We start from the raw sequence: 24,512 nt of genomic DNA, 5'->3' as shown, positions 1-24,512 counted from the left end.
TAGAACCTGGCTACAGAACCTGGATAGAACATGGCAAGAGAACCTGACTAGAACCTGGGGACTGAACCTGGCTGGAGAACCAGGAGAACCTGGCTGGAGAACCTAGCAAGAGAACATGGACACAGAACTTGGCTGGAGATTGTGGCTAGAGATCCTGGCAAGGCTGCTGATCAATTGAACACTGTCTCCGTGTCATTCCTTCCTCGCCGACTCCGTCCACACCTTTGGGGACCCCTGGACCTGCTGGGGCTGGACCCCAGCACTATCTCTAACACAAATAGTATACAAAAGCAAATAAGTTCCATAGGAGAAATATACTGATAAAGTAGACCTTGAATGTATTTTCTTGAAGGAAAACATGATAATAAAGTTACAAATAGTTTAAAGTAATCAGAGAAAGGACAGTTTTGTTTTCATCTATGTTTAGTCATACACAGATAAAACATTAGTGTTTTGTGGACAAACTTTTTCAGTTATTAGAATGATTGTAATTTTAGTATACGAATTACTTTGGGAGTGCTGGGTCTCATTTAGAGGCCAACTGTTTTTTGTTTTTATTAAAAAATGAGTCCTAAAATGCCTTATATTTTTAATTCCTGAAAGAGAATATATATTGAATATATTCATTTCTTCCTGGTTCATCATCAGTTTTTACTAGAGTCTAAATTCAGATTGGTAACTGATATAATTGTAAGAATATATGTCTATACAATGCATTTACCATCAGAATGAGGAAAGGGTGAATGTCTTTTTAAGAAATATCAACCCTATTTACAACCCAGGAAGCATAACCAGAGTGCCTAATTGTTCCATAGATAGAAAAAAAAATCACATTCCTGCCGGCAACCTTTGATTTTGAGTTAAACCTTATTGTTTCCTTCTCTTTGCTAGCACATTGTATTTCCACTTTTAATGCCTATAATGGTTTTGTGTTATTTTAACTTGGGTGTCCTTTTATACGGTTTCAAATTTTGCATTAAATGACAATTCAGTTTGCTGGAAAGGACTCATTGACATTCCATGCGCAGGCACTTTATTTCTCAAGCAAATTCTTTCAATTTAACTCATAACTGGATTGTGCTCACTGTGAATAAAAGTTCCCATGAAATTATCCTCATGCTAAGGTGAGGCTGCTCTTGCAGTTGGTCAGAATGGGGAGGTGCCAGAGGACCTGGTTGACTTATAGAAAAGGACACCATGCAGAAATGATGAGGTAAATGGAATTTTTTTCAGGTTTTGGATAAATTGCCCTGCCACTGGAAAAAGAAGCAGGGGAGGGATGGGTAATGACAGATTTCCTAAAAGGCTGCATTTGGATGTAGTTTGGATATAGTTGAGGACAACAGTAACAGTGAAGGCTGAATGTGCTACAATTGGAAACATAAGAAAAATCCTTCTGAGTTATGGATCTTTGGAAGATAAATCAAGATGAGCTAGAAAGGACAAGGTCTTATAGTTTTACTAGAGGCCCGGTGCACGGTATTTGTGCACTGGGGGAGGGGTGGTCCCTCAGCCCGGTCTGCGCCCTCTCGCAGTCCCCGAGGGGTTTTTAGCGCTGCCATGGAGGCGAGAGAGGCTCCTACCACCGCTGCTGCACTCAGCAGCCATGAGCCTGGCTTCTGGCTGAGTGGCACTCCCCCCTGTGGGAGTGCAATGACCACTAGGGGGCAGCTCTTGCATTGAGTGTTTGCCTCCTTGTGGTCAATGTATGTCATAGTGACTGTTCTGCTGTTTGGTCAATTTGCATATTAACCTGTTATTTTATAGGATGTTGTTTTACAACTCATTTAATCAACAGGCATACATTTATGCTATTAATCATGTATCTATTATCTATGCTAATAAAAGGGTAATATGCTAATTAGACCAGATATCTTCTGGATGTCCTTACGGGGGCCGAGGCAGAGGCAGAAAGGGGCTATCAGGCCAGCAGGGGAGAGTAGTTAGGGGCAATAAGGCCAGAAGGGGAGCAGTGAGGGGGCAGTCAGGCTAGCAGAGGAGGGCAGTTAGGGGCGATCAGGCAGGCAGGCAGGTGAGCGGTTAAGAGCCAGTGGTCCCAGACTGTGGGAGGGATGTCCAACTGCTGGTTTAGGCCCAATCCCACAGGGAACTTAAATATCTAGTTGTGAAAGAAAGACAAAAAAAAGACATATGTGAAACCACCAAACATTACTTAGGAAAACATAACATACTATTAGTTCAATAAGCCCAGTTGCATAACAGATAGCAAATAGAATAATATAAATATGCTAATATGTTCTAGAAGAGAGTGTAACAAATTAGACAAAATGGAAATCAGCTGGACTTAATTTCTGAGGAAAGAGATGGTAAAGAAAGTAGAGCTTGAGCAATAAGATTGGGTCAAATGTTGTAAAGAAGAGGTGATAGAAAGGGTAATTCCAGGTTGAGAGAAGAAACTGAGTAAAACACTGAAGGCAGGCATGAAAATGCCCCAGTAGGGGTGGAGGGGTGGAGGACAGGAGAAAAAGCAAGGGCGCCATGACCAGAGGCAATGGTAGATGCGGGAGAGTAATTAGAATTAGTGTTGGGCGAGCCCAATTTGAAAGAGCTGCAAAAAAAACTTGATAAAAATGCTGTGCCCTTTTTCATTTTATTTCTAATGTTTTAATCTTAATATATAGTTTGTAGTTAAACATATACTATTATTAATAAAGCAAGATTGAGCAAGAGGTGTATGTGTTGGAGGAAGTGAAGGTGAGGAGGGGAAATGTGGGAAGGGGAGCTAGCCAGCCATGTCTGCACTACCAAGCCCTCACTAAAACTATGGGTTGCTATGTTTCTGCCCCTTGTGACAATTTTAAGTCAAACTCGGTTATTTCAGGTCCAGATATTTCAACATCTTTATCAGTTTGGAACTTGGATTCTTACCAGAGAATCTTCATATTCAGTCATTTGATGAGTTAAAGGGCCCCTAGACCGTTAGCAGGGTTTCTATGACTGTGGCTGAGGAAGCAAAAGTGACAGCAGAGACGAAGTAGGAAGCTATCGTAAGGGTATAGCTGGAGACAACAGATAATAAGGCAGATTCTAATTTTTTTTCTGAGGAAGAATTAGCAAGATTTTATGGGATTAATTGGTTGTTAAATGTCTCAACATTTATGAGGTGCTATAAATTATACTTGAACATGAAGCTTCTCTATGTAATCTCCTTCCTGGCTTCACAGGTTCACATTTTCAGTGTTTCAACACTGAACACTGTAAGGGGTTTTAGCCTGCTCAGCTGCCATAACAAATAATCATCACTTGGCTGGCTTAGACAGTAGACATTTATTTTCTCACAGTCCTGAAGGAAGTTGGAGATCAGGGTGGCAGCATGGTCATGTTCTGGTGAGGTCTCTCCTTCTGGCTAGCAGATTATTGCCTTCTTGCTGTGTCCTCACTTGGGGGCAGGGGAGGGGAGGGAGAGAAAGAGAGAGAGAGAGAGAGAGAGAGAGAGAGAGAGAGAGAGAGAGAGAGAGAGAAGCTTTCTGAGGTCTCTCCTTAGGACACTAAATCTGTCAGACCAGACCCCTGCCTTCATAACCTAATTTCCCCCTCAAAGACCCCCATCTCCAAGTACCTTCCCATTAGGGTTAGGATTTCAATACATGAATTATGACTCTGGGGGTGACACAAGTGTTCAGTCCATAACAAACAGGTTTTTTTTTTGGTTGTCTCTTCCCATTCCTCATCCCATCCATTCCTTGCTTTCTCCCTTTCTAGATGATTGTTTGGAGAAAGACTTAAAGACAAGGGTAGGCTATGTCATTTCCTTCTGGGCACTTTCTTATTAATCCTCTTGTTAGATATGCAGAAGGGAATCAGACTAACAATCTTTTATTTAAAATTTTACTTTTCTAAGAGGCATATCCTGACTACTGTAAACCAACACCCTCTCCACCTCCCAGTAACTCCTGACTCACTTAACTGAGTGTATTTTTCTTTTTACCATAGTCATTATTATCTTTTAAGATACTACATAGTGTATTTCTTTTATGTATTATTTGTTGCCTTTATCCAGTCATCAAATGTAAGATTCCCAAGGTTGGGATCTTTGTTTTGCTCACTAATATAAAGTACCTAGGATGGTGCCTGTCCTATAGTAGACACTCCCTATATATTATTGAATGAACAAGTGTACAACTAGATAAAAAGGATATATATTGAGCATTAAGAAGAATTAAAAAACCCTACATTGTAAAACTGAATTAAGATTTCAAAACAATGATTTTTACTGTCCTAAACTGATCATATAGTATGGGTAATTAGAAGCAGACCAATTGTGGTTGTATTTTGAAGAAAAAGTCAACAGGAGTTGTTCTTGCACTGGATATGAGTGTAAAAGGGGGAAGTCAGGATAATTTTAGGAATTGAGGCTGAACAACTTGAAGGACCAAACTGCCCTCAACTGAGATAGGAACGATTACAAGACCCACTTTGCAGATGGTGATGATGGTGGCAGGAGGAGGGTTGCGGGGGTGGTAGGATGAGAAGTTCATTCCTGAGTTTTAAAATGTTGAGTTTTAAAATGTCAATTAGTCAGACATCCAGGTGAAGATAAGTAAGTACTTGAATACATTGCTTCTGTTCTTAATAATTAAGTAATTTTATATTGATTCCATTTTTTAAAACTTCTATTATTGAGAGTTTGATACAAAGTAAACTATGCATGTGTGGTAATTTAAGATACCATTGAGACAAAAAAAATGGAAAATTTTGGCATGTGCCCTGTGTGAGAATTTCCCTTTTATAGTCTATCAGCAGGCAAAAGATAAACCACTTCTTTCTGATAATTCCAAACTGTTGTATTATTTTTTGATGCAGATATACTTTGCAATATTTATTCCTATAGAGCTTTTTATATTGGAAATTAATTGTGTTGACCTTGAAAAGGAATAAATATTCCATTGTAAGAAAAAAATGTGAAAAACTTTGGGACATTTTATTAGTCTGTCACTATAATTACAGAAATTTTAAAGAAAAATTTATAGAAAGTGGAGCTAAGACTAACCGCTTCTGCTATCACTATTTCCATCAGCTACTTATATTTCTTCTTAAATAGGGCCACACTAGAATTGATACCTAATTTATTTTCATGAACTCATTATCTGTTGTATTTATTGCCTGATAACCACTAGCTACTTTTTTAAAAGACAACTCAAATTTATTTCCTCCCAGTTCTAGACGCTGGAAGTTTGAAATTAGGTATTGGCACCAGTTATTTTTTTGTTTTTATTTCTGTTGTTTGCATCTTTTAAAAAAGCTGTGTATTATACATGGATGCACCTTTCTGTAAAATATATAACATTTATAAATCAAGAATTTGGAACAGCTGTCATAAAAGGAATAGGATGTCCTTATATTTCATATTCTATCTGGTCAGATAATCCTGGATTGCAACTTTTTTTAAGTTTGAGAATGTCTTGTGTGGTCCTGACAGATGTTTAGCAACCAGGAAAACTCTCACATTAGCACAAACTATAGGGTTTGTGACATCAAGATCCATAGACATGTACAGGCCTGTACATCTGCATATGTGTACTTGTATGCTTGTATAATAAAACGAGAGCTCCATATGACTGAAAACATGGGGTAGGTGGATTTAATAAAATTCTTTTTTGAAAGCTGATCACCCAAACCATCTGCAGTGTGGTCATATCACACTTCCTTCATGTCTCGTCTGAGAGGACAAAATAACCAGAGATTTGGACCCAGTTCCTCAGCCTGAAGAAGGCTGTTCAAAAGTCCCACCAGTCCCATTCTGCATATTTCTCCTTCTGAAGGGTATTTCATCTACACTCCACTCTGTCTCATCCAAATTCAGTCTGTGACTATGCACATCTCTCTTTTTCTCTCTCTGGTTATAACATGCATGTGTATGAAATATAAGTACCCAAATGTAATAAAGCTCCTCTCTTTATGACTATTACACATGAGTATAAAGATAAAATGAAGGGAGAGGAGGAACTTAAAAAAGGGAAGTATATACTCTTTTATGTTTGGGTAAAGAGGCAGAATGAAAGAGAGAAGTGAAACAAGTTTTTAAAAAACATCTACTCTTCTATTTTGGTAACAGAAACAGATGTACCTTATATTTACATATGCAATTTTCTTAAAATTAGAATAATATATGCATTAAAATGATCATTTCAAGTTACTTCCTACCATCATAGTAAATAGATGTCAATTTAGTCATTGATTTTCACATGTATTTTAGCTGAAATATTTCAATATCATTTACTGTATTAGTGTTTTAAGAAAATATAAAAATAATTTATTTTCAATTTAGTATTTTTTTACCTAAGTCATCAATAAGTTCTTCAGTATAATGCCAAAAAAAATCAGATAGATAAATGTTTATGTTTCTTTGTTTTGGGGGTTTGTGAGTCTTTTTCTCCCTTTTTTAAAATTTTATTTTTATTGATTTCAGAGAGAAAGGGAGAGGGAGAGAGAGATAGAAACATCAATAATGAGAGAGAATCATTGACCAACTGTTTCCTGCACACCCCTTACTGGGGATGGAGCCCACAAACCCGGGAATGTGCCCTAACTGGGAATCAAACTGTGACCTCCGTGACCTCCTGAGTTCATAGGTAACATTTAACCACTGAGCTGGTCGGATAAGGGTTTGTGAATCTTGATGTATTATAATTGAGATACTTCTTAGAGTACATGACTAGACAGTCAAAAGTAAGTTCACATTTAATTTACAGCAACATTTGTACTCAGTTTTGAACATTTAACCTCAACTTTCATTATTGTGAAAATGTAGATGATGCTTACTTTTATGTGACTTAGGTTTCTATATTTGTGTGTTGAAGTTCTAGAATCTACAAACTAACACCTGCCCAGCTTCATTAACAGCCTGCAAGTAAACACAAATTTAACTTGTTACAAATGACCCTTAAAGGCCACTCTTTGAGTCTAATAAGTGCAAGAGATGTTCATGAGGACTCTCCTTGGCTCTATGTAAGGTCAGTAGTGCATGACATAAAGTGTAGGTCAGGAGCTGTCCATGAGATCAGCAGAGACCCGTGTAAAAGGGAAGGTTACATGTGGGAAAGAAAAGAGAAGAGAAGCCTGCATATGGGCAGGATAAAGGAGAAAAAAAATGAATAAAAATAAACTAAAGATCCAACCAATATTATGACTGAGACAATTGGGTCATTGTTGACAGAAATGAAGCTGGGAAGGAAATTTTATCTTGTGTTTATATTAAAAACAGATCCTATCATGGCAGGATAAGAAATAGGAAAATTCAAGTCAAAGTGGCCTGGTCCACCCAAAAGCCATAGTTAAATAATAAGGTCAATCATGTGTTTTTTAAATTCAATTTATTTACTCATTCCACAAATATTTTTGAGTACCTATCATCTGATGACATTCTTTTCTCTGCATGGAGTGTGATAGATATTGTGGAGAAGCTTGCAAAATGCATAATGCACATAACTCCTGTCTTGAGCATATTACTTAGATGAGAATAATGAGTAAAACAGTAAATGAGCATTCCTGTTAGAAAAACTTCACAAACTTATTCCGTAGGGTATGGGGTAGATCATTCTGATGAGAGAGATGTGTACAGAGGCTACCACAAGATAATGTGTTCAGGGACAGTGGGAGATTTCATTGGAGCCTCAACACTGGGCTAGAGATGAGGGTGACTGATCTGGCAGCAGTGAGAAGCTCTCCCAGCCCCAGAGCATCAGTGACACTGCACTTTTATTTCTTTTAATAGTGTAAATCAGACCATTTTATTTTTAAATTATTTATTATTTGAAGTATTACATATAGTATTACGTATGTCTCCCTTTCCCCCATTGCCCGCTCCCCGGCCATCCCCACTCCCAGCACAAGTCCTCACCGCACTAGTGTCTATGTCCAGTGGTTATGCGTATATGCATGCATACAAGTCCTTTGGTTGATCTCTTACCCCCCTTTTTAAAAATTCAGGTTTACTGAGTTATTATTTACATACAACTATGTAATCACCACTGTAGTTAAGGTATGGGATAGTTACATTACCCCACAAAAATTCCCGTGTCCCTTCATAATTTTTCCTCCCCACCCTCAGCCCCTGGTAATGATGTAGTTTCTGTCAGAGCATGCAGGAGGCAACCAATGATGTGTCTCTCTTGCATCGCTGTTTCTCTCTCTCTCTTTCTCTCTCCCTTTTCCCCACCCTCCTTCCTTTCCATTCGCTCCCAAAATCATTAGAAAAAAATATCCTCAGGTGAGGATTAACTAAAAAAAGCAAAAAAACCAACAAAAACAAAAGGGGAGGTAGGGGATGGACTTAATGTGGGCTTGGTAAAGATGTCCAGAGCCATAGAGCATTATCAGCCAATGATTGTGGAGGGGATTGAGGGGGCAGAGGATCTCCAGTCAGATTTCGACTTGGTATAAAGTACAACTTGGAAAGGACCAGAGCTTACTGTCATGGAATGATCTTTTTCAAGATAATGCCTTTTCACTGGAGTGTTCAACAGATGATGGAGAGAGATGCAGCTTTCAGGATCCTGTGCCTGCCCCTTCTAATTCTCTGGCCCCTCCTCAGCCTTCTTTCTGGCTCCCTCCTCTGTAGATCTGATAGATATAAGCCTGCCCTGGAGATCTTCCCTCGACTCCCTACCTCACCAGTCCACGCATTCTTCCCTAAATTAATTAATTCTGTGCCTTCAAATACAATTTAAAGTTTGATGGCTCTCAAAACTAAATCTCTTGAACCTATGTCTGGAACTTAAGACTTATATATCAAACATTCTACTTGTCAGTTTCCTATGTCTGATGAGTGTTTCAAACTGAACATGGCTGAACTCTTAATTTCCCCCCAAATCCTGTTTCTCCCTTTCTCTATCTTTCCTATCATTAGACCATCCAGTGCTCTAATGCTCAAACACAATTCTAGGTATTATAGTTCTTTCTTTCCTTAAGCCTCACATCTAAGACATTACCGACTCCTGTTGACTTCCAAAACATAATCCAAATAACACTACTGGTCTTCGTCTTAATGGTCTTCATCTTCTCTATCCTGAATTAGCCTGACTCCTGTTTCCACTCTTGCCCTTCAACAATCCATTTTCTATTCAATAACCAGTGTGTGCTTTGCAAAATAAAATTCAGTTGACACCATGCTCCAAATCCTTCAATGGCTCCTCATTGCACTTAAAATAAACATCCAAACACAGCCTTAGCTTATGAAGTGGGGCCTGATCACCCCTGCCTTCTTCTTAGACGTAAACCACTCTTCATCTATCAATGCTAATGATAGACTTTCCTTAGCACTAAGATCTCAACTAAAACGTCACCAGCTCGGAGAATAACTATTCCAAAGTACTACCCAGACACTTTCAAACATACACCCTATTTTAATTAACTATAGTACACAGCACTTTGTGTGAATACTTCCCTTATGTTTTAAGATTTATTTATGTATGAATGGATATATTTCTTTCTTCCTTCATTAAAATGTAACCTTTGTGAGAACAGGAAAACTGTCCACTTTCTATGCTGCTTTATCTCCGGCACTCAGAACATTGTCTGACTCAGAGAAATGCAATAAAAATTGGTGTGGCATTCTGATTTTTCATTGTCATGATACCTGGCCTTGCTCGATGCTCGTGTTCTGTTCCAGTGCCTTCTTTAGTATAGGAAAGCAATGGATGTTAAAATAGGTATTAAAGATAATTTTAATTTTATATATTTTAGAAGGGGGAGACATGTTAATTTTAACCATCACAAATTAAACTAAATTTTAATTGCCTTACCACATTCATTGTTTCTGGTTAATCAGACAGGAGCAGGATGGAAACACATATTTGGAATGGAAGCACGCTGCTTCTTAATCATAGGAGCCAAGTCAGTGTTTTGAAAGTAGATGAAAAAATCAATGACATTTGAGTGGGTTAGTGCAGGAGCCAGGAACAAGCAAATTGCGTGAGAGCAACTGTAAAATCAATGGAACTTACAAGATGAAAAATATTAGAGCATTGGATCTGAAACTTTAGTCACTGATATTTTCTCCTGAGATTATTTTGTTAAGCAAGAAGACTAGCTGTTTGCCAAGAAAGGTCAAAATTAAATTAAAAACATTCTCTTTCTCAGCTCCCAAGTAGGTGCCTTCATACATCTAGAATAATAGGCAGTCCACTAGCTATGTCTTTAACACTGTGAATGAATTAAAACTACTTTGAATACAAAAGGGTGTTTTGTTTTGTTTTTAATTAAAAGTTAATATTCTATCCTGGCCAGAGTGTCGTCCCAATATGTCAAGGTTGCAGGTTCAATCCCTGGTCAGGGCACATACAAGAAACAACCAATGAATGCATAAATAAGTGGGATAACAAATCAATGTTTCCCTCTCTCTCTCTCTCTCTCTCACCCCCTTCCTATCTCTCTAAAAGATTAATAAAATAAAAAAATTTAAAGTAATATTCTTGCACTATAGAAATTATGGAGGAAATGTATAAAGAATTTTTAAAAATTCAACTATATAGAGAAAAGTACTAACATTTTTGTGAAATTTTTATTTGCATACTATATTCCTTTTTAATATAATTTATAAATACATAAAACATTCATAAAATTTCAAAATCAAAACTGTAGTAAATGTTCACAAGAAAAGTCTTATTTTCCATCCATTCTTATTCTGCTGCCCTCACACTCCTGATAGGTAACTACTTTGATTAGATTCGTGTGTATTATTCCCGTGACTTTTTTATGCAAATGCAAATATATTTCTTAGTCTCTTTTCTTTCTTACTTAAAATATAGTATATGAATGTGTATTTCTAAATATAATATATCCTCCTATAGAGATCATATATGGGAAACATGAATAATGGAGTATTATGCAGCTATAAAAATAAGCTATATCTACTAAAATATTTTTATATATTAAAGTTCATTCATATATATTTTTCTATATATTAAAGCTCATTCATATATATATTAAAGGCCCAGTGCATGACATTTGTGCACTGGGTGGGGGGATCCCCTCAGCTTGGCCTGTGCCCTCTCGCAATCCGAGCCCCTCCGAGCTTAGGCAGATATCCCCCTAGGGGTCCTCAACTCTGCAATGGAGACAGCAGAGGCTCCCGCCACCACGCTATGCTTGCCTGTGCTCTCCAGCCTTGAGCCTGGCTTCTGGCTGAGCAGCGCTTCCCCTGTGGAAAAGCACTGACCACCAGAGGGAAGTTCCTGCATTAAGCATCTGCCCCCTGGTGGTCAGTGCACATCATAGCGACTGGCCCTTCTGCTGTTTGGTTGATTTGCATATTAGGGTTTATCAGTAGATTGTTTGTGGCATGTTATACATATATATATAGTGTAGTAAAAGCAGGTTTACAGTTGTTTGTATGGAAAATGATACAATAATTAATAAATAATAATACAAGAATAAACTCTATGCTTCACATTCTCACAACTGTAAACCTACTTTTGTCCCAGCCTGTATATAATAAAAAACTTGATATGATGGTGATGGATTTTCAGTGATGGACATCTGACTTGTTCCAAATCTTGCCTTTCAAACAATGCTGTTTAAAAGAAAATAAACTTTGAAATAAACCATTTCTTATATGTGTGGGTGTGATAAATATTGCCAAGGTACCCTCTATAAGAATTTAGCTTTGGATGCTGAATGCACAATACAGAATACAGATGGTGTATTATAGAACTGTACACTTGAAACCTTTATAATTTTATTGATCAATGTCACCCGAATACATTCAATAAAAATATTTAGAAAGAATTACTTTGTCCCTGTACTACCAATGTATGAACATTCTGTTTTCTTACCAACAGAATATGTTGTCAAACTTACAGAATTTTGCAAGAGCATTTATCTTTCACAAATAAATATCACATTGCATTTGCAATTCCAGCAACAAATTTTAAGAATTACATCAAACATAATTGACTGTAAGTCACAGAAGTAGAGGAATATCAAGAAAACTAGGTGAACCATAAGGCAAAGGAGAGATTGTTTTTTTAAAAGAAGCTCAGCATGTCCAAACCAGCTGTGCAATTAAGTCTTAAGTTGCCTTCTTTCTGCTAATGACTTTGTTCTCCCAGTTACACTTTCTAATTTTAAAAGTCAAATTATCAACATTTGTAGTTAAAGTTATCAAAGTAACTATAAAATAATTTTACTAAGTTGTAAAAAACTTTCCATGGTCATTTTATTCGGTATCCCCCATTGTTTTGGTATTATAGGTTTAACTATTGTACAGTTTCTTCCAAGGTTAAACTTAGGTCCTTTTCACTTTAGTTTTTGAAAACACGAAGGGCCTACTAACTAATTAGGATAAAGGGTTAAATGGGGCGATTCTAATTATCATCAATTTTCTGTCCTATTGACAATGGCTTATTACACCCTTCTCCTTAAGGTCCAGATTTTCCCCTAACAAATATTATTATATAGCTCCTAGAGGCCTGGTGCACGAAATTCATGCAAGAGTTAGCCTTCCTTCCCCGGCTACAGCACCAGTCCCCTCTAGCATGCGGACCCGGGCTTTTCTCTGAATCCAGCTTCATCTGGAATGATGTCTGATCTAATTAGCATATTACCCTTTTATTATTATTATTTTTAAAATATATTTTATTGATTTTTTACAGAGAGGAAGGGAGAAGGATAGAGAGTTACAAACATTGATGAGAGAGAAACATCAATCAGCTGCCTCCTGCACACCTCCTATTGGAAATGTGCCCACAAACATGGTACATGCCCTTGACCAGGAATCGAACCTGGGACCTTTCAGTCCACAGGCCGCTGCTCTGTCCACTGAGCCAAAACGGTCAGGGCACCCTTTTATTGATATGGGTGACTTTCTCCTCTTCATATCTTATAACAAGACATAAACTGCAAAAACAATTTTCTTGTTGTTTTCTCTCCTACTGCCATAGACTTTGAATCTTTGGCATTTGCCATTCCCTGAGCAGCTGACCTTTCATATTCTAGTTGAGAAATAATAAGTGTTATCAAATGGCATGTACTATTGGATACCAAATACAAGGTCACGGGCCCAGTAATTGATTGAGAAAGATTATCAAGTGAGCTCAGTTCTCTCCAAATAAGGACTCCTAACCTTGCCCCGGGTCTTCTGTCCAGGATGAGAATGTGACACTTGGTTGGATTCATTTCTCCTATTGAGAGTTGAGGATCGGGTGAGGAGGGATTTTCCTTGGCAACAACCTATTTGAGTCCCTTGAACAATGTGGATTCTTCCCAAAATTCATTGGCTGAGTCAACGTTAGAGCCACTCACCAGCACTTGAGAATGAGCAGTGAACTCCTTTTAAAACCTCAGCTGTTCACAGGCTCCTCCCAAGGGGTCACTGAAGAGTTTGTTTCAAAATATGTTGTATTTGTATTAGTTTCCTTTGACGGCTGCAGCAAATTACCACAAACTTGGTGGTTTAAAAACAACAATTTACTCTTTTTTAAATTTTATCTTTATTATTGAAAGTATTATAGATGTTCCTTTTTCCCCCTACTGACCCTCTGTACCGCCCACCTACCCCCCCGCCCCGCCCCAGCCCTTCACAGCACTATTGTCTGTGTCCATGGGTAATGCTGATATGCATATAAGTCCTTTGTTTGATCTCTTCCCACCTCCCACCCTTCCCTCTGAGATTCTTCAATCTTCACTCTTTGAAATTAATTCTCAGTCTGTATGTTGGAAGTTCAAAATCAAGGTGTAGGTAGGCCCAGATCCCCTTCAGAGGCTCCAGGAGGGAACTACTTGGGCTTTGTGACTGCCAGCGTTTCCTGGCCTGAGATCATGTCATTCCAACTTTTGCCTCCATTTCGCCCTCTCCTCTGCGTGTGCATCGTCTTCCCGTCTCTCTGTCATAGGGCTCCTGTGACTGGATTTAAGATCTACCCAGATAATCCAGGATAACTCTGTCAGAATCCTTAATTTAATCATGTCTGCAGAGAACTTTTTTCCTGATGAGGTAACATTTATAGGTTTCAGGGATCAGGACTTGATATCTATGGGTGGCCATTACTCAGAGGACTGGGCTATATTTAGACATTTTCTAGAACTGCCTTCCACAGTCTTTATTTCAAGGCAGAAGCCTAATTTTGAGATTTCAAAATGCCCCATCCAACCTTGCCTCATTCTGTCATTTTTATTTGCTTTAAAAATATATTCATATGTTTTTATTATTAAACAAGTAATAGGTGCTCATTATTGAAATTTAAAAAAAAAATAGGAAAAACTTAGCAAAATAAAACTATGACCTGGCTATTCAAGGATGACCTATATTAACAGTTTCATTTTTTTCCTAAGTATTTGGCATCCTCAATATATAATACCTATTACATATATGGTTGATGAATAAACAAATACGTGAATGAATCAATAAATCACATTGTAGCTTCCTCTCACATAAGGAATATACAGGCTTAGGAAGGGAGCTTGGGTCAAATTCTGTGTCTGTGCTTTACCAGCTGCAGCTACTCAACTTTTTTATGCGTCATCACTCCTTCTGTACAATAGCTGTAATCGTCCCTCCACATAGGGTTCGGAAGATTACAATGTACAGCACAGGCCTGGCACATAGTAATTCTCAGTAGAAATTGGCTGTGATGATCCAAGACAGAAAAGGGGGATTTCACTCTGAAGGGAAGAATGTGGAGTAGAAATTGTTGGGGGGATGGATTTTGTATCAACATTTGAGTGTTTTTTCTCCCCAATTGCAATCTTTCAAAATGGCATGGGACACCTTAAAGAAAGGAAATAAGAGATGGTTTGAGCAAGTTCAGAATGCCTTCGGTATTACAGAGATTCATATGTTAGATAAACCTGAGAAAGGTAATTTCTAAGGTTTCTACAAATTTTGAGAGTGTGATTATAGAATTTTGGTTTTAGAATAATAATCCCTTCCTTTCCCATATATCTAATGTGTTTTTTCCTCCATAGTCAAGGAATTTGCCCATTTTCCAAGGAATCAAAAGCATGTAGTCAAATAGAAGTGACTAAAATGTAGCTAGAATGGTGGTGATTATGTTCCCAGGGAAGCTGTTAGTGCAGAAGGACTCTGGGAGGAATTTCATGTACTTCTGCTCTGTCCAGAGGGAGAGTTCACAGGGGGTACAGGATCCTTGTGTGTGAAAATAAGGGTTCAAAGCTTTTAAATAATTTCATCCAAACACTGTACATATTTTTCTCCATCACAATTAGTGGCATTCTGTTAGCTTCTTAGGATCTGAACATATGTAATATTATGCAAATATTGTTTTAAAATTAAAATGAACCCAGAATGACAAATGCTTCTCAAGTGCTAAGTTTGCAGTTTATAATAAAAAACAGTAAAATGAGACATCTCTGTAGAGAGTTTAATTGTATTTATTCAGAAATAACTTCATGCTATTACGTCTGTCATTGTTAATTTAAATAACAGTTGGACAATGTTATGTGTATTACTTGCTCTTATGTGTTTTATTAGCTGAGGAAAAAATAGTACATTGCAAAGTTTGCACATGATATAAATATCATGCTATTTTCTCTAAAAGACAGCTTAAAACAATGTTTAGGTTAGTATTCCCCAGTTTGCACACCAGAATTACTTCAGTTAATTCAAAAATTATACCAATTTGCAAGTTTCCCCTCTCTTGTCTTTCTGGCAGCATCCCAGGTATGAGAGTAAATAATTTCAGAGGGCAAGAAGAAACTTGGTAACTATAAAACTTCAAACTCTTTTCAATAGCAGTCATTGGTTAGAAATAGGAACATAAATTGGGTTAATACTTAACGATAAAATCCTTAAAGCAGCTTGCATTCATTTGTTCCTTCCCTTTTTTGTTCAAACAAATAGGTTAGGAGTTCACAATGCCAGGCTTTTTGTTAGGTGCTCCCTGAGCTGTATTTTCCTCCTCTATAAAGTGAGAGATACCTATGCCACAGAGTCACTGAGTGAATTAATGATATAATGGCATACTCATTTGTTTAACAATGAGTAACATTAGCAATCATCATTATCAACATCATTATGCTATGCTATATATTATTATGATTGTTAATTAGAAGTTTGTTTTGATTAGTCTAGCCTTGCAAACATGATGGTCAGTAAAAATTGACTTCAAAATTTCTAATTAGTTTACTCAACTAGATGATAATACTAGCGGATGTGTACAGAATCTATACACATAGAATCACTTCATCATTTGAAGGATGAAGAGCCTGCGGAGTAGAGAGGATGGGTATCTTGCCTGAAGTCACTTCACCAATGGGTGTAGAGTGGGAACCTGAGCCTAGGCAGCTCAGCTCCAGAATAGATTTGCTGAACACAAACTTCATCATGATTGGTTGATTACTAAGTGGCCAGAGCTCTTTCATACTTATATGTAATGTGTTTTCTTTTCATATTGGGGCTTATCTGTTTGTTTGTTTGTTTTCAGTTTTCTGCCTTCCCTGAGTGATTTTAAAATCCAGAAATGCAAGAAAGGGCATTGTTGGATTTTCTCACTATTATCGTCTCTGTGCCTGGGAGAAGGCCTGGCACATATTAGGTGTTGTTTAATACAAATTTGTTAAATAGATTAATGAAATTGTTTGCTACAAAGAAAAAATCAAACCAACTTACATAACTCAAATAAACATGGTTGAATAATATTTATTTCACCTTGCCCTCATTTTATTAAACATCAGTCTATGTGCATTATAAATATGCATATTTTTAATGTATATTTTTATATAAGCTCAGACTTCACCTAGTTCCAAGTGATGCTCATAATCATTGTTCATGCTGGAAAGAATATCTCATCATTGTGCTTATGCAACTGACACAGCTACTGCACATGAATACATTTTCCAATCCAAATGTTAGAGAATAAGATCATCCTGCTTATTTTCAACATCATCTAGCCTTACCCCCAAGTCCTGTGGTTTTGGTTCGGTGATCTGACACTAACTAGAGATGAGTTTCTTTCCTAGTAGCAATGTTAGCTGAAAACAAAATACTAGTGTGGTTTGAATTCTGTTTCTTTTGCCAGCTCTTAGCTGTCAAAGTATAAAATAATTTGTTTAACATAGTATCCCATTTTCAAACTTTAAAGATTCTTTATAAAAAGGAATGAATAGTCCCCAGGAGGGATAGAAATAAGTATGATTTCATTCTGAATATGCTGATTAATTCTTGACATGTAATTATCGCATATGTATTGAATTCTTATGATAAAGTTTACATCTCCTTTTATCACTGAGTTTCTTCATTCTGATCATTTGTAGTGAGGCATATTGAACATCATGGGGTAATCTGCTCTTTCTTAGAAAACGCAGCGTACGTGTGCCCTGGCTATTTGTCACTTATGATCCCAGCAAGAAATTGATGTCTCCACCTCAAAAGTAGTAATTGGAGGGTTTGTGACAAAGTGTTGCAAAGGTTAATGGAAATTAACAGACAGTGAAAAACATCCTGGGGCTAAAAACAGGGAGGAACCCATTACCACTCTTAGCTCTACAGGAACCTTAGGGAGCCAACAAGTTTAAGGATATGTGGACTAAGGCAGCTGCCCAGGTAACTAGGGCCAAATTGCTGCCTCACCTGGAGAAGACAAGTCAATAATTATCTTGTCTTCTGACCTCCTGCTATGGCCTGTCAAACCCAACCTGCAGCCTGTTTTTTTGCAATTTATAGAGAGTTGTCTCCTGAGGTACAGAATAGAGCAATGAGTGGAGGGAAGATCTGGTGGCCCAGGAGGGGGTGGAGCACGCAGGAGAATTGTTTATTCAGGAGAGTGGCTTGAATTTACTTTATAAAACACATGTACAGTTTAATATCCCAAGCAGAGCCAAAAGGCATTGAATTAAACAGGAGACATATGTACACACATATTCACATACCTGCGTGCATAAATGAATATTGTATCTACCTGGAAGGTTAGATGCTATGTTCTAAAACTAAGTTAAATCATAAATTTAATTATTTCACAAGATCATTTAATTAAGTAAAATAAACTTGTAATTGAAAAAAACCTGATTTTTATCACTTTTTATAGAAATCATATAGATTTCAAACCTATATATAAAAGAAAGGTCTTAATTATGCTGAATATTTGCAATCTATTTAGTAATTTTAAAAAATCATTGAAAAATACCAAGAAGCCATGGAAAGTAGGTGCTTTAAGAAAGCATGGTTAATAGTGCTGAAAGCTCCTGGGAAGTCAAGTTCACTGATGATTAAAAATTGTCAAGCATGAAGCTTGTGAGAATCATGTAATTGGAATTATGGGTGTACAAACTAGAGTGCAGTGGATACATATAAGGATATAGATTCAGTAGATAACTATGCTAGGCAAGGGGATAAAAAGATGGTAGCTGGAGGGGGAGCTGGAGTCTAAATTATTTAATAGGATAAACTTTTAAACATGTCTCAGAACCATGAGAATGATCCGCTAAAGAGAGAGAAATTTAACAGAAAAGAGAAAGGATAATTAAGAGAAAGCTATGATAACATTGACTAAGTTATTTATTCTCTCTGCCTTGGTTTTCACAACTATAGATGGGGAAAATATACCTACCTCATAAGATTATTCTAACAATTAAATAATATATTGATAGAATGTTTAGTAAAAATTTTGTCATGCAGAAATGCATTTAGTACATTGGTGCTAAAAATGGATCAGGCACCTAACACTATCTCATACATATTAGATGGTCAACAGAAATTTGTTATATGTTGAATGAATATGATTCTGTTATATGTTTTTTGATTAGTTGGGAATACAAGTGAGTCAGGTGCATGTTACAATATACTAGTTATAGATGCACCTTGACTAGTCACTGATGATGATTATGATGATGATACTATTTAATATTTGCCACCTGTTGATGTTGATGTTTGGGGCATTTGTGTTCACAGGGTGCCATTTTTCTGCCTGGAAATAAAGTCCTGGAACATCCCTGCAATGAAGAGAGTCCAGGGAAATTCCTTTTTGAAGTAGTTGCAGGTAAGATGGTTTTCCGGTTTGATTGCATTATTGCTGTTCCATATTGGTAAAAGTGAAAACAAGTCAGACAGCCTTTATTCATGGCTGAGAACATTAATTTGAGGAGACAATTATCAAATTGGTTCCTTTTTACAAAGATAATGACTCCAGGCTTCTACACTTGATCCAAATGAACGTTAGCGCGCACACACAAAAACGCATGGCCACATGATTATTGGATACCCATCTGTCCACAGACTCCAGAGTGACCAGAAGTCAAGACACAACATCGCTAAGACACTATTGGAGACAAGTTTCTTGCAATATGAAAATTTTAGCAAGGTATTATAGGTAGGCTGCCTTGTCCAGCTGATTTACTGCCGTAATTTCCTCATAAAATGACATTGTAAAGAAGCCTGTGCTATAAAAACAAAAGAAAGGAAAAAACCTCCTTCAACAACTAACAAAATGTTGCAGTTCTGTACCTCAACTTTGTTCCCAACCAACCACTTCCATATGTTTGGCTTGTAAAGTTGAGAATGCCTCTGCCAAGTTATCAGATCCTGCAGTTAAATTTCTTCAACATCTGTTTTTTTTTTCTCTTCTATTCATCTTCATTCATCCCTCTCAGAGTACCTGGTTTTCACTTAAACCTGTAACTCACCCAGCAACAATTTCTTCAAGGCCATCAGCTACTTTTTGGATGAGTTTTTTAGCCCTTCCTTAATCCTTAATGTAAGAAAAAGAGAGGGATGTACTTTTTATAGCATTGGCTCTGACAGACCCAGTTGATGTGCTATTGACATTGATTTACTCATAGTCTAGGGCAGCCGTGGGCAAACTACGGCCCGCGGGCCGGATCCGGCCCGTTTGAAATGAATAAAACTAAAAAAAAAAAAGATCGTACCCTTTTATGTAATGATGTTTACTTTGAATTTATATTAGTTCACACAAACACTCCATCCATGCTTTTGTTTTGGCCCTCCGGTCCACTTTAAGAACCCACTGTGGCCCTCGAGTCAAAAAGTTTGTCCACCCCTGGTGTAGGGTGAATTTTAATTTATTTGGGTGACTAATATGTAATGCATATCAATAGAGCTGGCACAGAGGCAGTCAACAAAATATTTCCCCCAGATTTATAAATGTTGGGAATCTAAAATGTGAAAGCATATTTTTCTCCTCAATGAAAACAGCTGTAGCATTGAGTTCATCTGGCTCACAGTGGAATCCATGACTAAATGTTAATTAATGCAGCTGAAGTGCAGAAAGGTTAGTCAGATGCACTGTGTTATTTGTTTCCCTCCAAGGAGAACATATTGCAAGAAACCTGAATCTTGTTTGCACTATTAAGAGCTTTTTTATACTTACTTCTTAGTGGAATACTCTGTATGGAACCAAATTCCAGATGTTGCAAAGTCTTTGAAGTATCAGTAGTGGAAATTTGTTTCCCCATTTATCCTCAAACGTTAGGGCCCGTTGGCTTTTAAATGAGCCTGGTATTAAACTGACAGCTTTGGCTCTTTATCTCCAATATAATTCGAAAGGTCTACTACTGTGTAGAGATTCCATCTCTCTATTGTTCTGATGTAATATGTATGGATATTGTCAAGACTTCTAGAGACAGCTGTGTCTTCGAGCTCAGGAAGTCACGAAACCTTCCCTCCGAGATTGCTGTCCCAGGGCATGTGTTGCATATGCAGTGCACATGAAATAATGGCTTTTGATGAGCAAAGCTTAAGAAGCTCAAGACTCTATGATGTGGAATCTGAAGGTTGTTCTTTCAAAACAAATGAGTCCAGAGCTCATTTGAAAAGATGCTTCCTGAATCATTAGTACAATATGTGTAGCTTCTAAATTAGGATTTATAATTCTGAAGTGACAAGAGAATTGTGTCAAATGTTTCTTTGAAGAGGGATTTGGAAAATCACTATGGCCACAGTGAGAATTCAGTGTCTGCGCCATTAATCTTGGTCATTGGGGGTTTATTGGTGGGCCCCTGACATCAGGATGGAATTTCAGGCAAATGCTACTGTATTCGTATGAAATGTGTGGATCTGTATCACATGATTTTTATCAATTTTTGCAAAATCAGGATTACTCAGGAATAGAGTGACATTTCTTTTTGCAAATGGGAATGACAAGATGATATTTTCTGAGATTTCTAATTGTGAAATAGTTTGACATGGGGAGCCTGTGAAGTGCAATAGTGATTTCTTTTATCAGAGAGGATAGGAGACAGGAAAGATGGTGAAAATGTGATCATTGCCATATACAGAATCCTCTTCAAACTGAAGGCGTATCGTCGTAACACATACTTATTCTACATTGCTTTCTCTGTGAAATTCTCTTGATCACCACTTCTAAAAACCCATGCTGCAGATGATGCTTACAGAACCAGCACTATTCCCTCTCTATGGACATCCACCTTAGACCCAACTACCCAAGGGATAGCCATTAATAGGATACCTTAATCCCACATGCCTATAATGGTATCTAAAAAAACTGGTAATAGCCTCCAGAAAGCCCTTTGACACATATTCTAGTACTATGTACATACACATTTGTGTGTGTGTGTGTGTGTGTGTGTGTGTGTGTGTGTACAAGCAGGGTAGGCAATTTATAGTTGTTCATATGGAAAAAGACATGCAGGTTATAATTATTACAATAGCTTTATTTTGTAATATATTTTTATTGATTTCAGAGAGGAAAGGAGAGGGAGAAAGAGATAGAAACATCAATGATAAGAGAGAATCATTGATTGGTTGCCTCCTGCACACTGGGGATTGAGCTCACAATCTGGCATGTGCCCTGACTGGTAACTGAACTGTGACCTCCTGGTTCATAGGTCGACATTCAACCTCTGAGCCATGCAGGTCAGACTACAATAGCTTTATTAATACTGTGCTTCACATCTTCACAACTGTAAACCTACTTTTGCCCCACCCTATATATAGAGGGAGAAAGAGAGTTTATGGCATGTGTATATATCTTTATAGCTCCCAGATCTTTGTTTTGTTTTTGCTTTAGTCCGAAATATCTTATGATATTAAGCAATCATGTGCAAATGAGAAAACAAGATTTTTCAATAGAATTGGGCATCTTACTACAATTCTATGAGTCAGGCTATATTATTTATTACTTTGGGTAGTATATTTCTGGGCAGGCTTTGAGCTTTTATAAAAACCTACCTGAAAAAAAAATCTGCCATAATTTAGGATTAATTTTTTATAGATTTGCTATCTCATAAAATGAATTGTCTCGTAATAATGCCATGATTTAAAGCATTTCACTTCAATTTTTTTCCATTTCTCTACTTGTTATTCATAAAGGAGGTGTTAGCCAAATTGGCGTATTTGAATACTTCGCTGTCTGACATGTCAAATTTTAGACTGGATTACATTTTACGGCCAAGTGCTAAGTTTTGGGGAAATGTGGTTGAGAAAAGAATGTTGGCGGACCTTCAACGTATAGTGCTCAAAGACAGAGCTTTGCTTCTCTCAAAATGTGTACTCTGGAAGTTTTTCTTGTGATGTTAAAAAAAATTAACAGAATAATTAATGGAATGATGATGCCTTAACTTTCTCAGAAGAATAGTCTGTCACACGGAGAAAAGGCAATAGTGGTTCAAAGACAGACAGAGACCGGTAGAGAGAGACAAGGGAGTATGTGCTCTAAGGAGTTAGGAACCACACCTTTCTCCCTCATTACTTCATCCCTAACACCTAGTACAGCATAATGCAAGGTGCGGACAAAGGTTGAAGTGTATGTATCTATCAGGTTTATGGAGGAATCTCAATCATATGAATGTTGTTTTTTGTTGTCATTATGATTGGCTACCACTACTCCCAACTCAGTGATCCTGATCTCTTACTTCCTGCTGTGTGGGATCTTTCCATCCCCTGGTGCAGCTAAGACCTCTGTGGCTCCCGTGGCTGAAGTGGTAGGCAGCTTCTCACGTTCCTTCTCTCACTTCTCTGCCTTCCCCTCTGATGATGATACTGAGAGAAGGATGGAAGAAGGTGATCTTCCTACCCAAACACTTCTGCAGGGATATAGCTCCTTTGCACTGCCTGCTTCGTACATGTCTCCCCAAATGCTGACTCTCTCACTGAGTGCAGTTGGGGATTTTTCAACATCCCTAGAATTGGAGATGCACCTCACATCCTAGGATGCTCTGTCTTGGGTATGATCTTGTTGGACAGGACACCAACAAAGGGACTCAAAGGCCAGCTGCTTTCCTTGTGCTTACTCAGCTACCAGGAGTCCCACGTACCTGCCAAGTAAGAGCAGTGCAGGCTGTTTCGCTGCTGCTGCCTCACTGCACCCGCCACCTTGCCGCTGCCTCCATGGAGAGTCCATGGAGAGTGAGCTTCAGACCCAGTGGGTTCAGTGGCTTGCCAAGCTTCACGCAGGTCTTCAGCTTGGAGAAGTTGTGGGTAACCATTCTAGCACACTTCAAAATTTACCAGCATCTCTCTCATGATTTTCTGATTTGTTCTGTTGGCTGGGAAGAATTCTTTTCTCCTTGTAAAAAAAAATCGTGTTTATCTTGAAAACTGTTGTCTCCAAGCAGCACTTCCTCTTTTCTAGTCTTCCTCTTGTACTAATCAGGGACAGGCAAATGGGGTTTGGTTTTCTTTGAAATGCTTTCTCTCTATAAACCCTGTAGGGAAGTGGCTTGGCACAACTTCCATTGTTCTTTACAAGTTGGAATGTTAGTTTTTAGCACTTTTTAATTCATATTTAGATCTTCCTAATTCCAGGGTAATGGAAAGACATTTTTAAAAAATCTATAGCTATCTAAAATCTTCCTCTGGATTCTGGGGAAGCACATTCTGATGGAGAGTTATGGTCACATGTTTATTGGGGAGTGCTCTCTGAAGATACTTCATCTGTGAGGAAGTGAGGAAAGCAGGGTGGGCAGAGGGAGAGGCTGTCCCATGACATCATTGCAGCGGAAGTCTCAGCTGATGGTATGGGGAGCCCTGGAGCTGGGTTGCCCCTCAGAGTTGTTCTAAAGTGAGGGACCAGACCTGTTTCCTGGCATCAGCTGGCCAGCCATTGATTGGAAAGAGGGGAGACAAATAAACTGGGGTGAAGTAGTATCCTGTTGCAGTGGAGAACAGTTCCATGAGGGCCTCTGTGAGCCACCAGCTGTCAATATCCCAGCTTCTGGGATTTATTGCATTAAATATCCATTATAGCACCTACAGCTTATCTGTCCCAGGCAAGTCCTGGCTCTTTATATGCATCATTTTATTTAACCTTTACTACAATTCTTGGAGGCAGCCTATTGTATTATTTCCATTCCCAAATAAAGAAACTGAGGCACAGAGAAGTAATTTGATCAAGGTAAAACAGCTAACTCCAGCTAGTGAATGTGTGTGTGTGTGTGTGTGTGTGTGTGTGTGTAAAGCTCCCAGAAATTAAACTAAAGTTTTATATATATAATCTGACTTCAAAATACAAGGTATTAGAATTTTGAGCATAGTTTGTGAAATATGGATATGTGAATATTTTTGTTATTCTTAGTTGAAACGGATATACTTGAATCTCTTCTTAACTTCTCCATTAAGAATG

General features: G+C 37.8%; 1 protein-coding gene across 7 annotated transcripts in view; it reads left to right on the top strand.

The window, feature by feature from the left end:
- Positions 1-24,512, top strand: part of ARHGAP24 (Rho GTPase activating protein 24) — a 537,541-nt gene that overhangs the window by 257,116 nt on the left and 255,913 nt on the right. For all 7 annotated transcript variants that reach the window (XM_015567154.1, XM_006768662.2, XM_015567153.1 and 4 more), the window contains exon 3: positions 18,866-18,953. In XM_015567154.1, the coding sequence (XP_015422640.1) occupies positions 18,866-18,953 (88 nt within the window). The remainder of the gene's footprint in view (positions 1-18,865; positions 18,954-24,512) is intronic.

This window comes from Myotis davidii, unplaced genomic scaffold (genome assembly GCF_000327345.1).
Source record: "Myotis davidii unplaced genomic scaffold, ASM32734v1 scaffold420, whole genome shotgun sequence".
Lineage (NCBI taxonomy): Eukaryota > Metazoa > Chordata > Mammalia > Chiroptera > Vespertilionidae > Myotis > Myotis davidii.
This window is presented reverse-complemented; position numbering and strand designations above follow the sequence as displayed.